The sequence below is a fragment of the Dermochelys coriacea genome, chromosome 8 (genome assembly GCF_009764565.3).
Source record: "Dermochelys coriacea isolate rDerCor1 chromosome 8, rDerCor1.pri.v4, whole genome shotgun sequence".
NCBI classification, from domain to species: domain Eukaryota; kingdom Metazoa; phylum Chordata; order Testudines; family Dermochelyidae; genus Dermochelys; species Dermochelys coriacea.
In genome coordinates, this window is record NC_050075.1 from 77,772,868 (window position 1) to 77,795,772 (window position 22,905).

Consider the following 22,905-nt stretch of genomic DNA (forward strand, 5'->3'; position numbering starts at 1 on the left):
CCAGAAGTAATTAAAATATTTTTAGGAAGTAATAGTTCTCCAATTTAGCATAACCCTGTACTTATAGTTCACTCATTATTGCCTCTTTCTCCATCCATTCCCCTTCAATAAATAAATAAATAAATACAAAAAAACAAATTACTGTAAATTTTGGCACAGACTTATAAAAGTTGCATCATTTTCTTAGAAGTCACGTGCTTTGGATTTCCTCTTGTTTGTGATATATTGAAATGTCTTTCAGATGTTTTTAATTATAAAAAAAATTTTCAGGAAAGCATAGTACTCCACAATAAAACTTCATTTATTTATTTTTTTAAATAGCCAATACATTAGTCTACTGTATCTATGACTGAACCTTATACAGCAAGGTCAGGCATTTACTTAGACAGCTAGATTGGTTAGAGGGAAAGCAGGCTTAACTAAACGTACTTTCAGTTCCTGTTTCCAACTGAGACTCTTCTCTGCCTAGGGCCAAGCCCACAGTGAAAGCTCATTGGTCCGAGATGCTTCAACTTCCTACACAAACAAACTTCTGCTGTATTGCTAAAGTGAAAGAAGCAGCTTGTTGTCATGGTGTATTCTAAAGTCTGGATTCAGGACAGAGGGACAGTATTTTAGTTGCTGATCTGTGATGCTGACGTTGTGCTGCATGAAGAAGTTTTCATTTATAAATGTTGGACTTGTGCCCAGACTGCTATGGTAGGATCTGGAAGAAAACACAATAAGGAGAAGAACGTCAGATCAATTTTGCAGGAACATATGTGGGGGGAAAAAGGCTTTAACAAAAGACACTTTTCAAACAGTGAAAGAACTAGACAATGGACAATAGTTATGAATCTTTAAAAAGCTATCCTGAGTCAACCCCTATTATCCATGCAGGTAACTATGCTCTTCACAATTAAGCTAAACAATACCTGACTGTATCTACCATAGCTTGTATTTTTATCAGGGGAGGAGAGGAGGGCCGGGAAAGAGGAAACAGAATGAAACTTTACAATTTCAGTGCCTGTTGTTTCAAGTTTAATGTTTTTCTCTTTTAATATTTTGTTACCAAAAACAGGATCTTGGAGAAAGGAATGGTTATGAAAATGTGTTTGTCTGAAGTGCTTATTCAGTATTGAATAGGAATTTTTTATTAATTCGTAGCTTTAGCAAATGTATGATGTTTTGGGTCTGTCCCCCAAAAGAAACAGTGCTGTGTCTGGGTACAAAGGTACTGTGAGTGTGTCATAAGCCCATATTCTGCAAGATAAAAAGGTATAAGAAAGAAGGTGCACATTGTTGGTACCAGCTGGATGTATGCATTTTTGGCCTCAAAGGAGAACTTGGGCTGTTAAGGAAAATTACCCAAGGGTAAAATGAAAGGAAGGGGGGATAATGGGGGGAAACATTTATATAAATAAACAGAGCTCCATTTTTTGATCTTCCAGAGTTAATTATTACAGCAGAATTTGTAACTATGGTAGATTAGTGTTCTGAGATGCTGGGCCAGATTTTCAGCTGCCATAAATGGGTGTAACTGAGCTACGCTGATTTTCACCAGCTGAAAACCTGGCCCATATCTTTTAAAATTTGCCGTGACTACTATTTTGAAATTTTGAAAAAAAATTCACATGACAACAGCAACGAAGGTAAATTCAACATGTGTACATTTAAAAAGGGCAAAAACGAAGACATAGGATGAGGTATTTAACCTATTTACACCTCATGCAACCCCATTGACTCTAGTGAGGTTGCATAGCATGGAATTTGGCCCACAATGTATGTATTGCTATAATTATATTAATATCTGTAACAGCTGTTTGAGGTCACTGGACGTGAGTCAGAACTCCAGAGACAACTTAGGCAGGTAATAGATACCAATCAATATAAATTAAAACTTTTGCTTGGCTCTTACAAATAACAGCTTTGAGAATATTATTGCCATCAAAATAGGAAATACTAACCTGGTATATACAGACTTAATTTTAAAAATGCAGATAAAATTGAGTAGGATTGTGTTGCTATCCAAGAACAATCTTGGCAGAGTGGTGACAGGACACGAGAGGAAAGAAGAGAACAGTTGGCCACACCTTTGTCTTAGACACCTCTGTCATTAGCACTAAATTAAACATATTGGATGAAAGCTGCAAATCATGCTTTTATACAGAGGTGAACTGCTATAGGTGGGAGACAAATAGAATAAAGAGTGAACCAGGTTTACAATGTGACTAAAAACCCACCCATCATCCTTCCAGGATTAATTGGTCATTGTTCCAAGAGCAATTTTCTTTTTTTTTTAATGCCATTTTACTTGTTGACTGATGCTACATTTTTTTTGCAGGTACTACTTACGTGCTTAGGAAATTGTGTTAATTGTCTCCGCAAAGGCCTGATCCTACAGTCCTAACTCAGGCCAAACTACCAGTGAAGCAAATGGAAGTTTAAATAGGAGTTAGGATTGTGGGATTGAACCTACGGGTGAACATTAACACACAGCAACAGAGTAGCTAACAGTGCTGCATTGAAATTATATGGTGTTATTTTTGTCCATAAGTCAGGCAAACTTCAGGACTTCCTAACTGGGTATGTTGGCTTTTTCAGATGCTGTGGTGGTGAGGGCCATGCAAGTGAGACAAAGTAGCTAAATGAGATGAATAAACACCCAGAAGTACCCCTCTGGAAAGCTGTATATTATTTTATGTAGTTATTATTATTTACCTTTTTGCCAAGCACTGGTGCTGTGTTTAGTGCTATACAGATAGGACTATGCAGCGTGTACAGAATATAAGCTTGGCCTCTGCTCCCAGAAATTTACAACCTAAACAGCAAAGGGTTTGTAATGCCAACAGATCCAGAATTGGCCTGGCATAAAGGAAATTCTGAATGAGTAGAGCCAGTGTTAACTCCAGCAGCCTCCAGCATAGTGGGCAAGTAGAGGGTTTGACTGAGAGAGACTGGAGTGCACAGGTGCTTTGGCTAGTTCCAGTTTCTGAAAAATACCCTTACGGTCAGCAGTGTACAAATTCAATCAACTTCAGCATGCTCTGTTACCTGTACCACTGGGCTGAAGTGGACACAGAATATGTGGTGCCATATTGCTGACCCCATGTGTCCAGAACTTAAAAAAAAAAAAAAAGCATGAAATTGGTTTAAAAATAGAAATTAGAAAAACAATTTTTGTATTTTGCCTAATTCTCTTTAATTTGTGTTCAATCATTTTGGACTCTTAAGTTCAACCCTGATTATACTCTCAAAAAGGCTGTTTGCTACTTAGTGTAGACTGCTCATCCTTTTCTACCTCACGGGTATTGGGATTTGCCAAGTTATCCTTCTTGCTACCTACACAAGATAGGAAGCTGCCCACTCACATACTCCCTCTACAGGCCAGAGGGAGGTAGAGGACTGTGTTCATTTGTGCTTCTCATTCACTTGAGCTTCTCCTCTTGCTCCTCATCACATTCTCCTTCTTTACCATGCCACTTTCCTCTTGATCTTCTCACCTTGCCTTCCTGAATCTGCTTCCTTTTCCCCACATTCCAGACTCTGTTTTCTGTCCTCCTTCCTAAATATCCCCTTCCTTTCTGCATCCACAGTCTTTCCCAATATTTCCACATTCCCCTGTCCTCTACCTGACTGCCTCTTCTTGCTAACTAAGGGGCTACCATCTTCCCTGATGGCAATTTAGTTTCAGCCCCCCGGAAGCAATGAGAGGTGGTAGCCATCTTTATTGAGGGCAGCCTCATTTTCATCTGCAAAGGTGAAGAACACCTGTGGCTTCATTTCTACGGACAGTAATGGGAGATAGCTGCCATATTGTATAAGGGCAAAACTTCACAATATTGGAGGCAGAAATAAGGATATCATGGGAATCATTAAGAAAACCCCAAATATCCCAAGACTCCTGGTAAAATTACAATCCCATGCTAAGAAGTGCTCAGGTGTAGCTATGAATCAGGCTCAGAGACAAACATGTACAGCAAAGAAGAGAAAAAACTCCATTAAGATGTGGCTTTGCAGAGAAACTGAAATGCAGCTCAAAAACAGAGCAGCTTCAGCAAGGTGGTCCAGATCTCAGTAAAACAGAATGGGACAGGATCACATTCACATACAGAGGAAGGGCAGAAAAGAGCCGTGGGGGAAAAACTAATAGAAAGAGCCTGTAAAAGAATGGATGTTACTTTTCTAGAGCAGTGAGGCGGATATTGACGATATCTGCCCGAAATACTTTATTGATGATAAATTGACATGGCTAAAATGGATAGGTTGTTTTGAGCAGTTTGTGTGGCATCTGGACTTGTCAATAAGAATAATGAACACCAAGTAAACTGCCTTATATACACCATGAGAAATGAGATAGACAACATTCTGATAACCGTAGATTAGAAAAATTTGTATGATACACATTTAATTGGAAATCTGAGGAACTCTGCCAGAAGACTTTAGGAACAGATTTCAAAGAAGGGACAGCTATCTCTAGGAGGTGTACCACAACTCTACACCATTCATGGAAAATTACTTGTGTCCACCCTGAGCTTCTGAATGCTATAAATATTAGAAAAAGGGTCATTAGGAAATATTATGCAGATCATCAAAGCAGGTGGAGATGATATACAGTGAAAAGCAGATGTTTCTTAGTCAACTGACCACTGTGGATATTTGCACCCATGGAAAGTGTATATAAAATATCTCCAGATCTGAAAAGTAACATTTTGTATGCATATTATACTCCCTTTGCACAGGTGTGAATGGCTACAGAAAGTGCAAGAAAGTGGAGAATGAGGCCCAAGGTCTTTTGGCAGCTGTACTTGCGGGAGTAGTGTCGGATGGTAGCTGTGGATATAGGGGTGGGGAAGAATTTGTGGGATATTTGCTGGTTGGCTTATCCATCAGGAGATATTTATTTGTTCATTTATGTATTTTATGAATATTGTAAAGGTTACACAGCACAGTACTTTGCTGATTATTCTTTGTTCAGGGTTTACAATCCATGACTTGATAGAAAGTGTGCTCTGGAATTGGCAGTGCTCTGCAACTTACTAGAAAAAGAGCTTGGAAAAAATAAGCCTTTGAGACAATTATTTGAGTAGTACATTATAACTTATTTTTTCTCTTTCATATTTTTTTTATATTATATATATACACACACACACAAGACTTCATTATCCTTTTACATTGCAATGGAAAAACAAAGACGTAAGGAAACTATAAACACAATTATAAAAAATAGGAAGAATACTGATGTAATTTTCTATTAAATTTCATAATTTGCAAATTAATCCAGTGGTTCAGATAACATGATGGCATAAATTCATTTTGTGTAACTTCATTGAATACGTGCTAACGAGACACTGTCAACTTAAGTTTGACCTAAAATGTAAGTGTACTACACAAGCTTTTATAAAACCATAGGCAGATTGAAATATTTGCGGATTTTAGTTCCACTGAAATGAGCTGCTTTTAAACAAACGGTCTCTAGCTGGAACTTCAAGCTCTGCAGTGCTGAGTTTCTGAAAGTGAAACTGACTACAAACAAAAGTGAAACTGGTCTTGTTTTTCCTTGCCCAATCTCAGAGAAATGGCAAAAGTAAACAGAGTTTAAGTAGCCATAAGTAAACTGGATTTAAAAGTCCATTCACTTACAATATTAAAAGAAGGTGACCTTAGTAACATACAGTATGTAGAGAGTCCCCCTCAGTGCCTGCTTCACAATATCCCTCCCTCAACTCAGTGGATATTCAGCTGCAACAGGGACCTGTGTTGGACCCTAATATGATGAGAGAACTTCAGACACTTGAACATAGCCTTTTTGAACTGATTAATACACACAGCTTTCTCTTATTTATTGTGTCTTCCCTTACTCCTTTTTCAAATGACTCACTGTTAAAGAAAGATTTATTTAAATTCTTCAGTGAAGTTCCCTTCTAATGCAAACTGTGATTCTGCCTCTAGCAGTACGAGATGCAGTAACTCAATAGTCGTAAGATTTCTTTTCTTAATTCTTAAATGTTTCCCTTCCTCCTTCGCTTGTGGGATAGGTGAGAAAAGCAATTGCCTCCAGTGCTTAATGCATCACAACTGAAAAACTCACTCCATCCTTGTAATTTTGAATCCCAGCCCAGCTGATGGTTCCTGGATTTCAGACTCTGAATATGAGTTCAGCACTTTTAAATCAATCACTCTGAACAGTTTTCAGAGTAGCAGCCGTGTTAGTCTGTATTCTCAAAAAGAAAAGGAGTACTTGTGGCACCTTAGAGACTAACAAATTTATTAGAGCATAAGCTTTCGTGAGCTACAGCTCACTTCATCGGAATGCATCCGATGAAGTGAGCTGTAGCTCACGAAAGCTTATGCTCTAATAAATTTGTTAGTCTCTAAGGTGCCACAAGTACTCCTTTTCTTTTTACTCTGAACAGTATTTCTGTCAGGGAGAAACCTCCTCTCGTGTGTGTGTGTGTGTGTGTGTGTGTGTGTGTGTGAGAGAGAGTAAGGCTTTCTTTCTTTTCAGAGGCAGACCCTGAGAAGTGAACACACACATAAATGTATCCGGTATGTAGAGAAATATTAAATCATATAATTCTTTCCATTTATTTAGAGTGATTGTTCTGTTGCTCTTGTCTCTCAAACCAAGAAAGATGTCTGTACTTCATTGGATTTGCAAATAGCTCTCCTTTTCCCATTTATTTATGTTTCCATACCAATGAAAACACACTTCAGAATGTTTTAGTAATAGACTGATTATATGGAGCATTGCCCTCTCTGCAGAATCTGTAGAGTTCAACTGTATACTCTATACAGATATTAGCTAAAGAAGATTCTCCCTTTGCTCACATGGAGGGGGCCTGCACTTTTTGGAGTAGAAGGCTTTGAGTTATATTCTGATTGTTGCTATGATGTTCTGAGTGTGCAACTCTGAAGTCCTACATGGCCAATTACTCTTTAAAAAATGGAATCCTCCTGAGATGGATCATGTTATCTTTTGAACTTAAAAAAAATCCACCCATTTATGAAAATGTTATGAAGTGGTTCACTTTTGTTAATGGTTCTTAACAATCCTTCTCCTCCTCCTTCCTCAGTATCATGTTGCACCAACCTTAGTTGGGCCCAAAAAACTGGTAAGCTGTAAAGCAAGTCACAACCAACAGTTTCTAATTTGCTCCACAGCGATCCTTGGACCACATGCTCCCTTCTCTCACAGCCTCAGCACATATCGTATGGTGCCATCTTCCTCTGAGAAGTCAGAGAATTAAATTCAGGTTTCTTGCATTGTAGTGCAGACAGAATCATTGAGGGAGGTCTGCAGAAAAACTTGAATCAGGCATTTTTAAAGTTAATTATGTATGGACAACTTTTATTTTCTTTTAGTTTAATATTTAAATTTATAAATGCATCATGTCAAAGTAAATATTATAAATGTCATGAACATGGACTGGATCTAACATTTTAAAGGTATTTTATGTATGTTAACTTGGTTTATATATTTGCAGAACCTTTTACAAAAGATATAAAATTATTATTGGAATGAATGTGGGGTAGTTGCTTTACTCACAATGAGTAGAGCTGGTTGAAAAATAGACATTTTCATGAAAAACTTGGAAATGTCAAATTTGTTGTCATGCTGAAGTGTTCAATATGGACCCAAAATTTTTGAAAACAAAGAAGAATCTGAAATGAAATGGTCTCTGGGGAATTTAATTAAAAATGTTACTGAGACATTTATCAAAATGTTTCACTATGGAAAATCATAACCATTTTAATAACACTGACAATTTATGAAAAATGTGTTTCATGTTTTTAATATAGGGTATTTTTGAGCAGCAACAAAAATTTGTTCAGAAAATTTCAACCAGCTTTATTCACAAGTGGTGAATTCTTGAGTTAGAGCCATTGGGTACCGATCACATTTGAAAAAAAGTGGCAGCTTGTTTTAGTTGCCTCTATATGTATTTAGAAACCTTAGGTGAAACTCTGAGCTGCACTTTTAAGGTTATGTCTACATTATACACCACTTTCAGCTGTGTGAATTGTATGTGTAGCTACATACCAGAATGAAAAACATACTGTGTCCACACTGTGGAGTGTGGCTACACATATCAGAGAAAGGCTCTGATAGAGGGGAGACAAGTAGGGGAAGGCTTCCGCTGCTCCCCACTACCAGAGCCTTTCATTGCAGCGAGAAAAGACTCAGTCGGGGGGAGAGCAACAGGGAAAAGGCTCAGCCTTTCCCCCCCCCCGCTGCCTCCCCTGCCACCAGAACCTTTCTTTACTCCTGGAGACTTTTCTTGTTCCAGAAAAGGGCTCCAGCAGCAGGGAGTTTCCTGCTGCCAAAGTCATTCCCTGAGATGGGGAAGGGTTCCAGCAGCAGTGAGCTGACAGCCTTTTCCCACTGCTGGACTCTTTCTGCAGAGTGGCAAGGCTTCAGCAGTGGGAGGCAGTATGACCTTACACTGCTCAAAATAGCAGTGTAGTGGGAAGGCATGGGCCGGGTCTAATAGAGAACATGTAGGGTATCTTCACTGGCTTAATCCATGCCTCCCTGTCTACACTGTTTATACCTGTGCTAGGGGGGCTATGGATGTATGTACACTGCACTCTTCCAAAAGAATCCTATGGTATAGATGTACGCTAAGAGGCACAGCACAAAACTGATCATCCAGGGGAGAAGGGACTATGGCATCTTTAAACCACTTTTATGCCCTCCCAGTTCTAGGCTGCTGCCCAGCTTCTAGCATAATTTAGACAGCTCAAAGTGCCTGATTATGGGACACAGTGCTACGTGCTTCATCCCTGCCCTGATACACCCTTCATGTTTCCAGCCCTGATCTTGGTATGCCCCCTATGCATACCAGGTCTTGTGAGGGGTTCCTTGGAAGTCAGACTTCCAAGGAACCCAGTCTCATCCCTTTAACTTTCAATTCCCATTTTTTAAAACTTCGGCCATATATCTTGTGATGCAACAAATGAAATGTAGCCACATGGAGATTGTCTTCTGCATCGCAACAGTTGGGTGTGTGGAGGGAAGTTCATCAAAAATAGCAGTGTTTTTGTTCACCCTCTTCCTTCTGTTCATTTACCTTGATTATCTCCTTCTTAGGTTTCATAGTAGCAGCTGTGTTAGTCTGTATTCGCAAAAAGAAAAAGGAGTACTTGTGGCACTTTAGAGACTAACAAATTTATTAGAGCATAAGCTTTCTGATGAAGTGAGCTGTAGCTCACAAAAGCTTATGCTCTAATAAATGTTAGTCTAAGGTGCCACAAGTACTCCTTTTCTTTTTATCTCCTTCTTAGTTCTTGTCTTCTCTTCCTTTAGAATTTCCTGTAGTGGTAGAATACAGATTAGGCAGTCTCTAAGGCTGTCTTCTCTGCTTTGAGGGTAACCATTAGGGATGCTCAGAGAATCACATTCAAGGGCTTTCTCTGCCAGAGCATGAGGAGGATGCTATTCCCATAGCCAGGCTGTCTTTCTAGCCTCCAGCAGTCAAGGAGCTGAATCTGCAAACTGACTTCTTGAGCCCCTCTAAAAGCAGACTTCCAAAAGCACCTGCTTTACCATGTTTACTGATGTTGAAAGTGGTATATTCCAGGCAGGAGGGGAGAAGGGGGCCAAAAAAGAAATCCTTAGTCAGAGGGAGGTTTGTTAAGGTTGGAAGTTAGTACACGTATGCATTATGCTGTTTTAATAACTGAGAGGAAAAGTATTTAAAACATAGCTCTTAAATGACTAAGCTGGGTGTGGAAGAATGTTTTTCCCCTAGTTGGGCCCCTTACCATATGTACAGTATTACTGTAACTGTATTGTACTAGGAATGATTTATATAGTGATTTATCCACTCTACCATGACTGTCACCAATATCTATTATCAGCTCATATTCAACCCTTTTACAATGGCAATATGTGTAACTTTGTATGCTGCTGCATTACTTGCTTTTTAAGCAATAAGATACTACAGGGTGTGCATTATTGGCCACTAGAGCATGCCTCCATGTGTTCATTAAGCAGACAAAGCACACACCTGCTATAGGAGCATGATTTAAGGCCAGTCATATGTACCCAAAATGATTTTATTGTGATTATAAACTGAACTTTGTCAATTTTAAAATGGGTTTTTACATTTCATTTAAACAACAAGTTTAGTCTGTATCAAACTAATCTTGTTATGAAAAGCAGACAGGATAAGGAAAATGGGGAAGGGGGAATGAAACTTTTATTCTATTTTGGTGCAGTTTTTAACCCGTTTCAGATGCTATACATTTTTGCCTAAAGAAGCTGCCAAAATCCTGTAATTGTCATTTCTTGCTTTCATAACTGGTGCTGCTTTGAAGTCTAGTCCTGTTCTCTTGTTACTATGATCCAGTGGCTGCTCCTCTCAATTCTGCTTCTCTAGCAAATGGGCCATTTTGAACTTTCATTTTCTGTTAAAATAAATCAGGGGAACTAGACAACTTGAGACTGGTAGTTTTTTTAAAAAAAAAAGTCACTATACCAAATTCAGCCCATTTTTGTTAGTAACCAAAATTTATTTTTCCCCATCTGATGGCTATTAAATGAGTTGGTAGTGTCAATCCAATTCCTACTGGACTGAACTGAGATAGAAACCGAACTATCCTCTCCACAAGAGATTTTCACTTTTAGGATTTTAGGCATGCTTCTGGAACAGTTTGGGGAAGCTTACCAAAGGAAGCACATACTGTACCTGTTCCATGGATAACAGAGGATTCATTCTGCATGGACACTTTCCAGAGACACCATAATAGAGGCTCAACTTAAATGTATACCCCAAATTAAAAAACACAGTAAAAGAACTAAAAGAGCCACCATGACTTAACAGCCACGTAAAAGCAGCAATGAGAGATAAAAAGGCATCTTTTAAAAAGTGGAAGTCAAATCCTAGGTAGGTAAATAGAAAGGAGCATAAACACTGCCAAATTAAATGTAAAAACTTAAGTCAAAAAGGAGTTTGAAGAATAGCTAGCCAAAAACTCAAAAGGTAACAAAATGTTTAAGTACATCAGAAGCAGGAAGCCTGCTAAACAACCAGTGGGGCCCCGGATGATCAAGATATAAAAGGAGCACTTAAAAACGATAAAGTCATCGTGGAGAAACTAAATGAATTATTTGCTTCAGTCTTCACAGCTGAGGATGTTAGGGAGATTCCCAAACCTGAGCAGTCTCTTGTAGGTGAGAAATCTGAGGAATTGTCACAGATTGAAGTGTCACTAGAGGAGGTTTTGGAATTAATTGAGAAACTTAACAGTAACAAGTCACCAGGACCCGATGGCATTCACCCAAGAGTTCTGAAGGAACTCAAATGTGAAATTGCGGAACTATTAACTGTAGTTTGTAATCTGTCCTTTAAATTAGCTACTGTACCCAATGACTGGAAGATAGCTAATGTAACGCCAATATTTAAGAAGGGCTTTAGAGGTGATCCTGGTAATTGCAGACTGATAAGTCTATCATCATCATCAGTACTGGGCAAATTAGTTGAAACAATAGTAAAGAATAAAATTGTCAGACACATAGAACAAATTGTTGTGCAAAAGTCAACATGGTTTCTGTAAAAGGAGATCATGTCTTACTAATCTATTAGAGTTCTTTGAGGGGGATCAACAAAGATGTGGACAAGGGGAAATCCAGTGGACATAGTGTACTTAGATTTCCAGAAAGTGTTTGAGAAGATCCCTCACTAAAGGCTCTTACGTAAATTAAGTTGTCATGGGATAAGAGGGAAGATCCTTTCATGGATTGAGAACTGGTTAAGAGACAGGGAACAAAGGGTAGGAATAAATGGTAAATTTTCAGAATGGAGAGGGGTAACTAGTGGTATTCCCCAAGGGTCAGTCCTAGGACCAATCCTATTCAACCTATTCATAAATGATCTGGAGAAAGGGGTAAGCAGTGAGGTGGCAAGGTTTGTAGATGATACTAAACTGCTCAAGATAGTTAAAACCAAAGCAGACTGAAGAACTTCAAAAACATCTCACAAAACGAAGTGATTGGAAACAAAATGGCAAAGGAAATTTAATGTGGATAAATGTAAAGTAATGCACGTTGGAAAAAATAACCCGAACTATACATACATTATTATTATGGGGGCTAATTTAGCTGCAACTAATCAGGAGAAAGAACTTGCAGTCATCATGGATAGTTCTCTAAAGATGTCCACGCAGTGTGCAGCGGCAGTCAAAAAAGCAAACAGGATGTTAGGAATCATTAAAAAAGGGATGGATAGACAATAAGACAGAATATCTTATTGCCCTTATATAAATCCATGGTACGCCCACATCTTGAATACTGTGTACAGACATGGTCCTCTCATCTCAAAAGAGATATACTGGCATTAGAAAAGTTTCAGAAAAGGGCAAGTAAAATGATTAGGGGTTTAGAATGGGTCACATATGAGGAGAGATTAAAGAGGCTAGGACTTTTCAGCTTGGAAAAGAGGAGACTAAGGGGGGGGATATGATAGAGGTATATAAAATCATGAATGGTGTGGAGAAAGTGAATAAGGAAAAGTTATTTACTTGTTCCCATAATACAAGAACTAGGGGTCACCAAATTAATGGGTAGTAGGTTTAACACAAATAAAAGGAAGTTCCTCACTCAGCGCATAGTCAACCTGTGGAACTCTTTGCCTGAGGAGGTTGTGAAGGCTAGGACTAAATAGGGTTTAAAAGAGAACTGGATAAATTCATGGAGGTTAAGTTCATTACTGGCTATTAGCCAGGATTGGTAAGGAATGTTGTCCCTAGCCTCTGTTTGTCAGAGGGTGGAGATGGATGTCAGGAGAGAGATCACTAGATTATTACCTGTTAGGTTCACTCCCTCTGGGGCACCTGGCATTGGCCACTGTTGGTAGACAGGATACTGGGCTGGATGGACCTTTGGTCTGAGCCAGTCTGGCCATTCTTATGTTCTTGTAGCCATATTAGTCTGTATCCACAAAAACAACCAGGAGTCTGGTGTCACCTTAAAGACTAACAGATTTATGTGGGCATAAGCTTTTGTGGGTAAAAAACCCACTTCAGATGCATGGAGTGAAAATTACAGATACAGACAAATATACATTTGGCACATGAAGAGAACGGAGTTACCTTACAAATGGAGAACCAATGTTGAAGGCCAATTTAGTCAGGGTGGATGTTGTCCACTCCCAATAATTGATGGAGATGTTAATACCCAAGAGAGGGAAAATTTGCTTTTGTAGTGAGCCAGCCACTCCTAGTCCCTATTCAAGCCCAAATTGATGGTGTTAAGTTTGCAAATGAATTGTAGCTCTGCAGTTTCTCTTTGAAGTCTCAAATAGAAAAGGAATACTTGTGGCACATTAGAGACTAACAAATTTATTTGAGCATAAGCTTTCGTGAGCTACAGCTCACTTCATCGGATGCATTCAGTGGAAAATACAGTGGGGAGATTTATAGACAGAGAGAACATGAAACAATGGGTTTTATCACACACACTGTAAGGAGAGTGATCACTAATTCTTAATTACCAGCAGGAAGGGGGGGGGGGGGGGAAGGAGGAAAACTTTATGGTGATAATCAAGGTGGGTCATTTCCAGCAGTTAACAAGAACGTTTGAGGAACAGTGGGGGGGGGGGGGAGGAGAAGTAACATGGGGAAATAGTTTTTGTGTAATGATAATAATAATGATAATAATCCACTCCCAGTCTGCATTCAAGCCTAAGTTAATTGTATCCAGTTTGCAAATTAATTCCAATTCAGCAGTCTCTCATTGGAGTCTGTTTTTGATGTTTTTTTGTTGAAGGATAGCCACTCTTAGGTCTGTAATCGAGTGACGAGAGAGATTGAAGTGTTCTCCGACTGGTTTTTGAATGTTATAATTCTTGACATCTGATTTGTGTCCATTTATTCTTTTATGTAGAGACTGTCCAGTTTGACCAATGTACATGGCAGAGGGGCATTGCTGACACATGATGGCATATATCACATTGGTAGATGCGCAGGTGAACGAGCCTCTGAGTGTGGCGGATGTGATTAGGCCCTCTGATGGTGTCCCCTGAATAGATATGTGGGCAGAGTTGGCAACGGGCTTTGTTGCAAGGATAGGGTCCTGGGTTAGTGGTTCTGTTGTGTGGTTGCTGGTGAGTATTTGCTTCAGGTTGGGGGGCTGTCTGTAAACAAGGACTGGCCTGTCTCCCAAGATCTGTGAGAGTGATGAATCGTCTGTCAGGATAGGTTGTAGATCCTTGATGATGTGTTGGAGAGGTTTTAGTTGGGGGCTGAAGGTGATGGCTAGTGGCGTTCTGTTATTTTCTTTGTTGGGCCTGTCCTGTAGTAGGTGACTTCTGGGTACTCTTCTGGCTCTGTCATCCAGATCACACCACACGATTCATTGTCTACAGCAAGCTCTACGATATAACCGCATTTGCTCCAACCCCTCAGACGGAGACAAACACCTACAAGATCTCTATCATGCATTCTTACAACTACAATACCCACCTGCTGAAGTGAAGAAACAGATTGACAGAGCTGTGGGCAGGGCAGGGGCTGGCTGCAGGCAGGGGCTGGAGACGGGGGCTGGCTGCGGGCAGGGTGGCTGGAGACAGGGGCTGGCTGCGGGCAGGGTGGTGGGTGCTCACGGGGAGAGTGGCTCGGAGCAGCCCGAGCAGCAGGACGCAGCCCGGGCCCAGCAGAGCAGCCAGGAACCCACCAGGCAGCAGCATGAGTACAGAAAGCGAGAGCCCCAGGGCCAGGGGAGCAGCAGCAGCACCAGGGCTCGTGCCTAGGGCCAGGCGGCTGCCCACATGGCTCCCGCAGTGCTGTGCCCCTGGCGGCCGGAGGAGGAATTACATCACTTCCTGCTGGAGCCCAGCAAGCATCAGCGCCCCCTGCAGGGAAGCGGGTTAACAACTGGTTCTAAAACTGCTTCAAAATTTAACAACCAGTTCGCGTGAACTGGTGTGAACCGGCTCCAGCTCACTACTGGATATGGGGACAGAGAAGGCAATGGGGTTTGTTACAGGGATTGGTTCCTGGTTAGTGTTCGTGTGATGTGGTGTGTAGTTGCTGGTGAGTATTTGCTTCAGGTTGGGGGACTGTCTGTAAGCGAGGATTCTGCAGAGTGGCCAATTCAACAGTAAATTCACTTAAAGGGAAGGAAGAGTGGGTCCAGAGTGTTTAATACTCTCAGTTTCTACTAAAAAATACATTGGAAGATCAAAACAGCTCAGCTGCCAGTGAAATGAGAAAAATGGCATTTGGGCAGATAGACTTCAAAATGTGCTGCTCCTGCTTTTTTATTTCTTCAGTAGTTTAGACCTGGCACTTCCAGTCCAGTTTTTCTAATGGCTGGGCTGTGGGGGTTTTTTTCAGACTTTAAAAAAAAATAAGGGGTGGGGGGAGAAGAGAGGAGTAATAAGGGCATCTGATGTGTCCTTTATAATAAGTTGGGAAAGATCCCAAAAACTCACCTGCCAAAATAAGTCTGTTCAAAGTGGTAGAGGGAAGGCACTAAGGAATGATTCTATACAGAAAGTGATAGAAGTGGTGATCCAAGGCATTAGAAGATAATTGAGTAACTGTAACATGAATAAAATATACTTAACTTTCCAGTGATTATGCATCTCCTGCATTATTGTAGTGAAATAAAATACTGCATTTCATTTCATTATATGGAAACTTTAGATCCCCTATTGGCATCATATTCCCCTGGGGTCTTCAGGATGAGGATGTGCCTTTGGAGGTACAATCCTGACTTCTAACCAACACTGCAGCAGCATCTCAGTGGTAGATGTACAGGATTCTATCTCTCTGCAGTTGGAAGGTGCAGGACAGGGGCTGGGCTCCTCTATATTCTACCTCCCAAATTTAATGGTAAAAACCCCTGGAAGTTAATCCACTCTATCTTGTCACTTGGTAATATGGAACACCTCTTTTAGCAGGTCCCACAGGTAGCTGAGGTTGATGAGTTGCTTGCAGTGTGGCTCCAATGTTAGGACCAGATGTCCCGATTTTATAGGGGTAGTCCCCATTTTTGGAGCTTTTTCTTATATGGGTACCTATTACTCCCCACCTTCTGTCCTGATTTTTCACTGTGGCCCTGGCTGGGCTGCTTTTACCCCTTGCTCCAGTGATGAATCCACGAAGCTGCTGCTCCACTGATTAAGCCATAAAGCTGTTGGTGTAATTTGACTCTTAGGGAAATAGGCTGTTTCTCCCTTAGCTTGTGTAGGCAGGGAAAATGGGCTGCCGTTCAAGCTTTGTGCTTCTTAGTGGGACATACTCTCCACTACAGGTATCATAATCTAGGACCATCTCTCCTCCTTGCCCCTCCTAGGGTTACCAGCCCTCGAGGAATTAAAGACTAATCTTTAACTAAAGATTGTCATGTGATAAAATTCTTCCAGAAATACACCCAACCAAAACTGTGAACCTTGACCCAATGGTGCAGCAGCCTGGTTCCCAGGTGCTGGCTTACCCATGGAAAAAATTCCTGTTGTCCTCTGTGTTCCTACCATGGTGAGTAACTCATGGCCCACTCTGCAGTCCACATTCAGGGAAAACTGAAGTGGGCACTTGTATACCAAGATAAGTACCTTAAGCATGGTTAAGGCAGACAGAACCCTGTATAGACTGCAAGATCAATCCTTTAGGGAGTGACAGCAGTGATCTGTCACAATGAAACATAAAAGCCTGCTACTTTACTTATTGTTAATCGGGGCTGTGCTGTATATTTTGTCATCACGTGCTCATTTTACACATTACTGGGATACACCCTGAGATTACTCACAAATATCAGCCAGTGCTCAACAGGGCTGCCTGCATTCACATTGGCAGGTTTCAGAGTAGCAGCTGTGTTAGTCTGTATTCGCAAAAAGAAAAGGAGTACTTGTGGCACCTTAGAGACTAACAAAGTTATTTGAGCATAAGCTTTCGTGAGCTACAGCTCCCCTCTGTATTTTCCACCAAATGCATCCGATGAAGTGAGCTGTAGCTCATGAAAGCTTATGCTCAAATAAATTTGTTAGTCTAAGGTGCCACAAGTACTCCTTTTCTTTTTGCATTCACATTGTGTCCTGCTTTGAGCACATTACACTGATCTGTATTGGTTTCCATTTATTTTGTAGGGGAAGTGTTGTTTTTAACCTTACACTGTAGGTGGCTTTGGTCCTGACTGCCTCTCCATATGCGATTTCACAACAATTGAAATCAGCTGAGGTGCAGCAAGCTACCAATTTAACTGGGATAGGGCTTGTAACAGGGCATTATCAAGCAAAAGTCCTCAGCAAAGTCCTCCTATAGAGCTAAATGTAAAACCCATCTTTTCAGCCATGCTTTCCGGTAGAAGCACCCTCACTTTCATACTTAGATTTCTATCAAAACCAAAACCAAGGCTACTACTTGTCAGCAGAGAAGGGAGAGACATTAATATTGACCCTTTTACTTGTGGAAGGCACTCAGACAGTATAGTGACAGGCACTATGTAAGAATCTAGATGCATATGCAGCAGGAAGATTTGTAATAGGGCATTATCAGAGATCTGTCCTTGAATCTGGAAATTACACTCCTGCCCCTGGGATCAGGAGGGTCCAGACTTGTTAACCTTATGGGCTCAATGCATGGCCTATTTCCCTGGCTTTTTCTGATGAGGCAGGCCAACTGAAGTAAACTGTTTTGAAGGTGGGGGGGGGGGGAGATTTTCGTTATGGTGGTTTGGGGGTTGAGTGAGTATCAGTCCATTAGAATTTAGTATGATTTTTTAATAAAAATTGCACGGGCACCTAGAATTTGGGATTAAGTCTCTTTGGTAAAGCAAAGCAAATAAAAACAATTACAGTAATTAAAGTTGTAGGGTTTATGGTTTCCGTATGAATTGACACTCAGTCTTTGTTCATGGGAGTGGGTGGAGGTAGAAGAGAAGACTGTTTGCATACTGATAGGGCAGGATGCAGCTGGGAGGAAGCTAGAAACTCTGTCATAGAGTCTGCAAACAATCTAGTGACATCAAATGGATGCCAGTGCTTGCTTGAAATCAGTAACAGGGAAGATAATGGAAGGAAGACAAAATAAGGGGGAAAAAAGTACTATCCTTTTTTTCAGCATGCTGCCCTTTCTTTGACACATACAAGTTTCCTGTGTGTTTGTATGTATGTGCACGCACATATGTTTTTACCCTACTTAGTTGTGTGTCAGCTTCTTACCAAGCCCCAGAAAGCACCCCTTGGCTGGCCTCATTTTTTAACTCAGTAACTTATTACAGTAAAGTTTTAGTTAATAGTTTCTGGAAAGATGATAGCCGTCTGCCTTTAAATGTACATACTCTGGGCTAAATGTTGAGAAATCACAGGTATGTAATGCAAATCCTGGGTGTGCCAGCCAAGCCTGTAGAAAAAAAGCTCATTAGGTTAATCTCTGGTTGGGTGACTAATGCAAAGGGAATGAGGTACTTTCCTCCCTGAGACTGCTGAGATTTGACATAGCTTTCAAAGGGAATGTAGCTGGTCACTTTGTGCAGTTAGGTATGTTATCTGGTGCAGAAACCCTTGCTTTAGACCTCAGAATAGCATAGTAAATGACACACATAACAGCACATTCCATACCAGGGCTTAACACAAAAGCTCACACCCAGTTTGGACAAATTGACTTACCTAATTATTCAAAAAGAAAAGGAGTACTTGTGGCACCTTAGAGACTAACAAATTTATTAGAGCATAAGCTTTCGTGAGCTACAGCTCACTTCATCGGATGCATTGAAGTGAGCTGTAGCTCACGAAAGCTTATGCTCTAATAAATTTGTTAGTCTCTAAGGTGCCACAAGTACTCCTTTTCTTTTTGAGAATACAGACTAACACGGCTGCTACTCTGAAACCTCTAATTATTCAACATACTTTAAGAACATTAAGAGCAGCAGCATATGAGAACCTTCTTACCTCCTGTTTTGCTTCTTGCGCTTTGCCAGATTTATGTTTGAAGACCCATGTGTATGAAGCGATGCATTTGTTACATCCCATCTCAATCTTGTTTCCACAGTGACTTCCACATGTAACTTTAGCAAAATGCCTTGCTGCTCTAGCTTACTAATGCTATGCATATGTTAGTAAGGAGTAGCTGAAGAAGTGTGATTTTATTGATCTATGTAGTCTTTCTTGGGTAGACTACTTACTGCTAAAGACAATAGGATTTTATTTTATTTTTTGTTGCAAGTGTAATCAGCAAATAGCAGTCAAAAATTTTCAATGGTATGAAATGGTTAGCCCCATGAAAAGAAAAATAAATGGCTGTCTTATCCATAAACTACAGGGAATGGACTACTGAAACACAAAATCTCACCATAATTTATGGTATTTAATCATGTTGCACTGCATTCCAAGTAATTTACCATGGTAGTTGTAGTTTCAGATGTAGTTTAAAAAAAAAACTTTGTATTTTCCTGCCTCCACCAATTTTTAAAATGTTTTTCATCTGTATTACACATTTTATTCTAGGTATTTTATTAGTCCTGGTGAGGATATTAGCAGATCCTTCTAAAACTCTTGCCAATTTTCAAAGAGAATTAACGGAAAGGGTAGGTTTCCCTGATAATCCTTTCAAAATTAAAATATAACACCAAAACATTGTTTAAGTGACACTGAGGGTCTGACCTAAGCCAACTAAAGCTGGGAAATTCAAAGTGAACAGCTGACACTCTGGTTAAGTGCTCATTGTGCTTATGTATTGAAGCCAGAAACTGGGAAACCTCAAAAGATTCAGAAGTCAGTTCAGTTCAGATAAGCATCCAAAAGTTTGGATATTATCTCAACCCTATTAGTCTGGAGAATGGGCTAGAAAGCTTCAGGATCAGGCTTTGTGAGAAATGCAGCATTTCCTCGTTATCCGAACATGGCGGCAAAATGAGGATTGACAGATGCATAAAATCCATTCATGTACCAGGCCACAACTTTTAGTAAGCCTAAACTCAGGGAACAGGTACTACTCACCCATACTCTCCTATACCAGGCATTAGGTGGTTCCAATGTGGGGTTTATAGGGCATCCGATGAAGTGAGCTCACGAAAGCTTATGCTCAAATAAATTTGTTAGTCTCTAAGGTGCCACAGGTACTCCTTTTCTTTTTACCATATCATCCGTAACTGTGCATGGCTCAACTCAGCTCACTCAAGCATCCTATCATCCCATGTTTTCTACAAGGGAAACAGTGGATGCAAAAGTGTGGGGACCTCATGCTGTGAGGGCCACAAGGTCTCAGCTTTTCCCATGAGCCCATCAGCAAAATCACTGGCCTTTCGTGTCAGCAAGCCCTTCATTTTATCCTTTTAACCGCACTGGAAACTGGCTCCAAGTTGTGACAAATCATCATGGCAACCAAGTAACTTAGGTATTAAGCACTTAACCTACTGTGGCTCAAATGTGCTGCAAAGAAGGTGAAAAGTCTTCCGAGGCCTCTGCCAATTGGCCATATGGCAGAAAAAATTCCTTTGTCCCCCAAGCAGGCAATTAGCTAGACCTTCAGCATCTGCAAGGCCGGATTCCCATGCCTAGTTTAGACTTCAGATGTCCATGCTCTGCACCCCCTTCACATTCCCCCACACATTGAGGTGGGTGGGTGGAATTTTTGGTCAATTCATGATGAGAATTTGCACTAAGTAGTTGTGGTTCCTTCCCCGCTTAGTAGTAAAAAAGCAAGGAGTTACACAAAAATATTTTTAACCAATAGAAATGGACTTGAGCCACAAAGTTGGGATCAATTTCTGATCTTTCCTAAAATTTGGAGTGCTCTGATCCCACATTATCTTTCTAACCCATCTTTATTTAAAAAATAATTTTACTACACTTTTTGAAAATATCAAAGGTTCAAGTTTTGTCCTGTTTTAGTTTTGATCCAAATTGTGCTATTCTACTTTTATCCAAAACAGTTTACCATACCCACCTACCCAATGAACTACTGTATTGGCATCATACACTTATCTGATATACAGGCAATACTTGGGCACAGCAGGACTTGTAAGAAGTATCTTATAATACTCCCATAATCCATGTGATTTGTATATCATTCTAGGAGTTGATGTTAAAACTCAATATTCATTCTGACTTATCTAAGAAATATCCTGTGATGTTTCACAGCACTAGTCCTTTAAAATGGATGGCAGATTTTTGTACAGAAAAAGGAGCTTTGTATTCCCATAGCATTTACATTTTTCTTGAATAAGCTAAAACTCCAGTTAATTTGAGGCAGAAGAAAAGCCTTGCCTCTCAGCCACTAGCACTAAGGTTAGCCCATATTTTACTGAACTGTTGTAAGTAGCGCCTGGAATCACTGATTAATGCCAGAATCTCCTTTTAGTTTCTCTCTCAATGCATTACTTTAAAATTTGCATAATTGTGTAAAGTTGCACATTTTGCGGATACTCAAGTTAAGTGGTACACGAAAACACATTATATTATGTTACTGACAGGATCAAAAACAGAAAGTGACACTTTTATGCAGTTGTATATTTTGTGAATCAGGCCTGTAATTGGAATGTATTAAGGATTTCCTTGACTCTGCCCTATGCTGTTCCTCCCCAGATCCCCCCCAAAATAATCCACGTAAACTACAAGGATATTTAACACATTTTAAGCTGTCCAGTTCTATGTAGTTCCTTGTAAAGTAACTTGGAATGCTGATTCCAGCTCTGTAAGACATGTTCAGACAGAAACTCACACATACACATAGCAACACAAAGCACGAACCTGTTAAGGATTTCACCTTTTAAGAAATGACAGAATAATTACAGGACAACATGTCCTTCATGACTAAAAACAACCAAGCTAAAGTGCTTTCAAGGCTGGCATGGCCTACTTCTTTACCGGCAAGCTGCATAAATCATAAACTGTTAAGAGATTGATTCATGCAATATGTGATAGAAGTCAATATAGTATGTGTGCGTATAAAATATGTACAACACATGCAGACACTGATCTAAATTCAGTTCTTAGTTATACACGTGAAAGAGCATACTAATAGATATATTATATTAATATAAAATATCCAGGATACCAGTCATACTTTTCTAATAAAGGGTACATAAGTGCTTCCATTTTAAACCCTCTTCATGAGAAGTTTTTAATGGCTGTCAATTCAACCTCAGGCTGAAACTTGGTACATAAGAAGTGAAGCCCTGCAAGAATGTTTCTGGCTTTGTAAAAGACAAAAATTCTGTTACCTCATTTTACCTATTTTGGCTGGATGAAGATTTAAATGTTGTGGTTTATAGTGTTTTAAAAGAAAAAAAAAATCTTACTCTACCTACACACGCACACACACATTAAGGCTGTATTTTTATAAATCTATGTTGCCATGTTGAGGTACATTAGTGGTCCTTGGAGGGTCAGTTTGGGTGGATAAGTGGTAAATTTTCACGCAAACATCTGTGATCTGATATGCTACCATTGTCTTTCAGATACTGTGGATATTCTATACTAGTAAAGTGGGGTTTCCCTTTCTGTACATTCTACTGTTCAGACTGCAAATATGCTCCTGTTTTAAATAAGGCCAAGGGAATCCTGAAGGATCCAAATGCAAGAGTGACCCAACCTCTGCAGGTTTGTTCAGAGGTTAAAGTTGTCTAGAAATCAAACCCATAAGAAAATTGTACCTACTCCAAGCCCTGGGAACTTCTTCTCCCAAGCCTTAACTTTGAGGGACAAACGGCCCTTTATAGAGCTTCTGTTTGTGCATGAACAATTTTGCACACAGACGTATAGATTGTTTTTGAGCACAGTTATCTGCATGTGCAGGCATAAGATTCTGTTTTTTGTTTATGTAGATAATAGAATTCACATGCACAAACTCATTTGGGCTCAGTAGAGCTTGGGAGAACAGGTACTTAAGGTTTGGAGGACAGATGCACAGTAGGGGGCTGGTGGATTATTAAGTAGCTGGGTTTGGAATATTGAAATAGAGATGCCACAAAGTAAAGAT

General features: G+C 40.0%; 1 protein-coding gene across 6 annotated transcripts in view; it reads left to right on the top strand.

Moving 5' to 3' along the window:
• The first annotated feature begins 437 nt into the window (after positions 1–437).
• Positions 438–22,905, top strand: part of LOC119859674 — a 200,533-nt gene continuing 178,065 nt past the window's right edge. For 3 of the 6 annotated variants that reach the window (XM_038412045.2, XM_038412048.2, XM_043520192.1), the window contains exon 1: positions 438–879. In XM_038412045.2, coding sequence (XP_038267973.1) covers positions 819–879 — 61 coding nt within the window. In that variant the 5' untranslated portion in view covers positions 438–818. Of the gene's footprint in view, positions 880–6,487; positions 6,529–22,384; positions 22,527–22,905 lie in introns of all 6 variants that reach the window. The other 3 variants (XM_038412043.2, XM_038412044.2, XM_038412042.2) reach the window with 3 other exon arrangements.